The sequence below is a fragment of the Apium graveolens genome, chromosome 8, assembly GCF_009905375.1.
Source record: "Apium graveolens cultivar Ventura chromosome 8, ASM990537v1, whole genome shotgun sequence".
NCBI lineage: Eukaryota > Viridiplantae > Streptophyta > Magnoliopsida > Apiales > Apiaceae > Apium > Apium graveolens.
In genome coordinates, this window is record NC_133654.1 from 125,195,035 (window position 1) to 125,199,712 (window position 4,678).

General features: G+C 34.2%; 1 protein-coding gene across 1 annotated transcript; it reads left to right on the forward strand.

The window, feature by feature from the left end:
• Window positions 1-2,698: 2,698 nt before the first annotated feature.
• On the forward strand, window positions 2,699-4,109 carry LOC141679969 (uncharacterized). The gene is made up of 5 exons (XM_074486319.1): window positions 2,699-2,905; window positions 3,006-3,209; window positions 3,305-3,397; window positions 3,544-3,660; window positions 3,744-4,109. Exons 1-5 carry the CDS (start codon window positions 2,699-2,701, stop codon window positions 4,107-4,109), a joined length of 987 nt encoding a protein of 328 aa, XP_074342420.1.
• Window positions 4,110-4,678: the final 569 nt, after the last annotated feature.

A 4,678-nucleotide genomic window follows, 5' to 3' on the forward strand; every position in this document is an offset into this window, starting at 1 on the left:
TTTTATTTGGAAGTTTTATTTGTTTGATTTTGGGTTTTGTTGGGGGGTTTATTAGTTATATGAAGTTGATTTTGGGTTTTATTTCAATTCGAACATGTTTTTTAAGGATTTTATTTGGAAGTATTATTTGTTTGATTTTGGGTTTTTTAGGGTTTTATGTTGGGTAATTATTTTGGGTTTTATTTGTTATGTGAAGTTGATTTAGGGTTTTATTTACCCCTTTGTTTTCTTGGATTGAATTTGTTAGCAGAGAATAATAAAGCTTTTACATGTTTGATTTGAAAGAGTGTAATTCGGTTGTGATTGCTCGATAATGTTGATCTGATAGGTAGATTGTGTTATTTTGATAATGCTTTTACATGATTGAACTACTGCAAGTTGGTCATAGTTGGTCAGCCTCTGTCTATAACTTAATTGTTGCTTGACTGCTTGGTATGTTGGGAATTTATTCTGCAAATTAGGACCAGAGATAATGAGTCTGGATGAATGACAAAGGGGTACTTTTTTAATTAACAGGAAAGGACTTGACATACGGGTTGGCTGCGGGGTTGAAGGTTGCTCTTAAGAAAGGCTCATTCGGTTTTGACATTAATTGTTATGCATTTACAGGTAAACATGCTTCTTCTTTCCTAAAGTAAATGTTTTGCATGTAATCTTTAGCCATTTTCCTTGCTTAAGCATGTTTGTGTAGTTAAATCGTGATGCTCTATTATGAATGTTTGTCTCTGCTATGTGATGTCTGTTTTATGCACCATGTTGCTTCGCTCTATTTTTTGTATTTACTTTATTTCTATGTGCTAAGGTGAAATTCTTAGTTGGATATATTGTATTTATATAAGGTCAACAAATTCATGGTTGCACCTTATATATTTGTTTAAATACATGTGGCTTTATGTAAGTGTACTTGTTACAGTAGTGTTGAATCTAGTAGCGTACTGTTTAATGTATGTACTTGCTAAATGTATGCCTCTGTTATGTGGTTTTGATGTATAAAATTCTTCGTATAGTTGACAATTAATTAAACTATATAATCCTATAATGACTAATTTTGTATAGTTTAAGCCTATAACTATGACTAATTAATTATAATGACAACTGAAGATTTATAATGACATATGATTTGTGCTTATAACCTGTATAAGCTATAATTAGTATATTTGATATATTTAAAATGTTAAAACCTTATAGGATAGGGTTTGTTTAGTAGTCGTTCCGATATTAGTCTTACTAGGCTGCGGATAGATTATGGAAATAGATGGCGATTATTATATTTGGATAAGCCTTCCAAGATCCAGTTCAGAGTACATAAAAGGGATAAAGAATTTCCTAAGCAATGCATTTCCTATTTATAAAAGAGGCGAAGAAATGAAGTGCACTTGTAGAAAATGCGCAGAACGTTACTGGCATCGTCAAAAGACCATATATGATCATCTTATTTTCTCTGGTCCTTCTGAGTTGCATGAAGAATGGATTTGTGATGTCTCAAAGACGAAATTAGAAGTTACCGATGACTTTATGGATTGTGAAACGGGAATGGAATTTCAAGATAATTTAGGTGCAATGTTCGATTGTACGGGTAAGAAGTTTCAAAATCTAGGAGACGGAGAAGAAAAACCTAATGTAGAAGCTAAAAAATTCTACCAGCATGTTAAAGAAGGAAAACAGCCGTTATATCCTGGATGCACTAAATATTCTCGATTAAGTTTCATGATCAAACTTTACCATTTAAAGTGTGTTCATGGAATTAGCGAATCTGTATTTGGGGAATTACTAAGCCTGATGAAAGATGCTTTTCCTAATGCCCACCTGCCTTTATCCTTTAATGCTGCAAAAAGTGTTATAAGGGATTTAGGTCTCGATTACCAGAAAATACATGCATGTCCAAACAGTTGCATGCTATATTGGGCAGAAAATAAAGATAAAGATGTTTGCGACACTTGCGGTGTTTCAAGGTGGATTATACAAGAGAAGAAAGGCATTCCTGATAACAATGATCCCCCAAAATTGATTCACAAGGTGCTAGAAAATGTAATGAGGTACTTTCCACTACGACCAAGGTTAGAAAGGTTGTTTATGTACAATGCGTGAGCGTCAGAAGCAGAATGTTGTAGCTCAAACAGTGGAAAATGTTGTTGAATTGAACGTGGAAGAGAGTGCAGATGAAGAAGATGAAGAAGTCGAAGTAGGTAAAATTTGTGGTTATCTTTTCACTTGTTCTTAATCGAGCTATTTAAATGATATGCGGGATTTTAATTTTTCCCTCTAAATTATTAACATATTTAACAAAAATCGTTAATAGGGGTGTATATTGTATTTCATATTAAAAATTAAGGGTTGAAAATTATATCTTACAAAATAAATATATAATTTTGGTTTTCAATAAAAGGTGAGGGCTGTAAAATAAAATAATTAAGTCTTTCTTTAATTATGCAATGCTAAACGTAAGTCTTTAATTATAACATTCAACTACCAAAGAAGATAAAACATGAAGAACTTAAAAATTTATATATTATTTTATATAAAATAATAGGTATTTGTTTAAAAAATTAAGTCTTTCTTTAATTATACAATGTTAAACTTAAGTGACTGTATATAAACTTGCATGCATACTGCATTATTCTGATAATTTTCTTCTTCATTTTGTTTGAACCTGACGTACTAAGTGCAAGCTCCAAGAAAACCTAGAGGGCGGTCAAAAATGAGCAAGGTTCATGCAAGGGGTTCCGACGACAAAGTAGTCATTACTTTGAATAAAAATGGTCAGCCAATTTCTAATGATCAAAAAGTCATTACAGAATTAAGTAATTTTCTTGGAACAGTGGCTAAGGATAATGTGTCTCTTACTTACGTCAACTGGCATGTTGTTCCTGCCCAATTAAAGAAGCAAATGTGGGAGTACACTTTGGTAAAATTCATCACCCTAAAGCATAAGTCAGGTGAATTCCCATATTTATGTTTTCAGTAGTTCAATTTATTTATATAATTGTATGTTTCATGAAATGTAGGCTAAGTATGTTATTCCGGATGAGGGGTACAAGTGGGTCATGCATACGATAAATGAGTCTTGGAAGCAGTTCAAGTGCCGTGTGAAAACAAAGTATTATAAAAAGTACGAAACTGATGAGGAAAGACTTGAGAGAAGACCTGAAACAGTTCTGCTTGAGGATTTTAAAATGCTTTTGAGGTATTGGGGTGATGAGGCGGTTCAGGTACTGATACTAATTAATTAAATGCCACTTTATAAGTAAACAAAACTTATAGAATTGAATTGCTTTCTTTTTTACCTTGTTTCCTATTTTGGCAGTCCCTAGCCGACGATAATGTGGTGCATCGAAATACAATAACTGAGACACATACCATGGGTCCTAGAACTCATGCACAAGCTAAAGAAAAACTAGTATGTATTTTACGAATATGTATTAATTAGATTGGTGAATTATTAAGGTTGCAAAATAAATTTGTTTAAATTTTTTTACAAAATTTTTAAGTTTATTTTATTCTATCGTCCATTGTTCTGTTTTTCATAATTCTAATATGTGACAGAAAAAACTGGACCCAAATATTGTCGAGCCAGTTGATACTAAAATTTATCTGGAAACCTATAAGCGGAAACCGGGCCGAAAGTACAAAACAGATGTGGAGGAACAGAAAATCAAATATGTAAGGAATTTTTATTAGATAAATATCGAAGCAACCTGAATATATGTATAATTTTAAAAACTTGATGTTGTCGTTTCTTCTAGATGAAGATAAAGGCACTGGTAGATTCAGGAAATATTGCCGAGGCAAATGCAATGGTCTCTGGTGGAAAGAAGCATGGGAGGACCTGGCTTGTGGGAAGGCAAGGTCAAAAGTCTGTAGAAACTTCCACCCTTGCTGGAAAAGACAATTATGTGCAGGAGATGACCTTAAAAATCAGGCAGGAACTTGAGGCTGATTTGGAAGCCAAGGTCAACTTAAAAGTGAAGGAGAACATGTCATGGTTAATTCAAAAGCTTGGGGAAGCTAATCCAGGTCTTAAACTTGATGTTGGAGACTTTTGCGCAAACTTATCAAGTGAACAAGATGACAACGGTACTCCAATGACTACAGGAGGCACCGATGTTTAACTGCTTAGCATTATCATTATGAAACTGTCCTTAATATCTAAACTTCTTTATTTTGCACTTTCGAATGTTAGATTTACCGTAAGTGCTGGGAATTGGCACTTTAGTATTTGTAGTGCTGCTTACGATGGTTGAATGTTGGATGTTGTTCGCTGTTGAACTTTGTTTGCTGGTCTGGTTATTTTAAATGGGTTGTAGGAGAATTTGGTTTGGATAACTGATTTTCAAGGGTTATATATCTGTACCAGACAATTACAACAAAATTTTTTATTTAAAGCGTTGCATTTGTCTTTTAGAGTGTTGTATTTTAAAACAAATGTATTGCATTATAAACTATAATGGTGTTGTATTCTTGAATATAGTGTTGCCTTAAACAAACCGCACGGTCTTGCATTACAAAGTAGGCCCCACAGTTGACGTGGCAGGTAGGCCCCACAATCGACGTGGCAAATGGGACCCACAGCTGACGTGGCAAATTCTGACATGGCACGTGGGACCCAGTGCTGACGTGGCATGCGGGACCCCTGCTGACGTGGCATATGGGACCAAGTGCTGACATGACATCCGGGGGG

Excerpts from the sequence above, each read along its gene's own strand:
- LOC141679969 (XM_074486319.1), top strand. The coding sequence starts at position 2,699 with ATGAGCAAGGTTCATGCAAGGGGTTCCGACGACAAAGTAGTCATTACT. Across the intron at positions 2,906-3,005 it reads AAATGTGGGAGTACACTTTG|GCTAAGTATGTTATTCCGGA; the intron begins GTAAAATTCATC and ends CATGAAATGTAG. Across the intron at positions 3,210-3,304 it reads GGGGTGATGAGGCGGTTCAG|TCCCTAGCCGACGATAATGT; the intron begins GTACTGATACTA and ends CTATTTTGGCAG.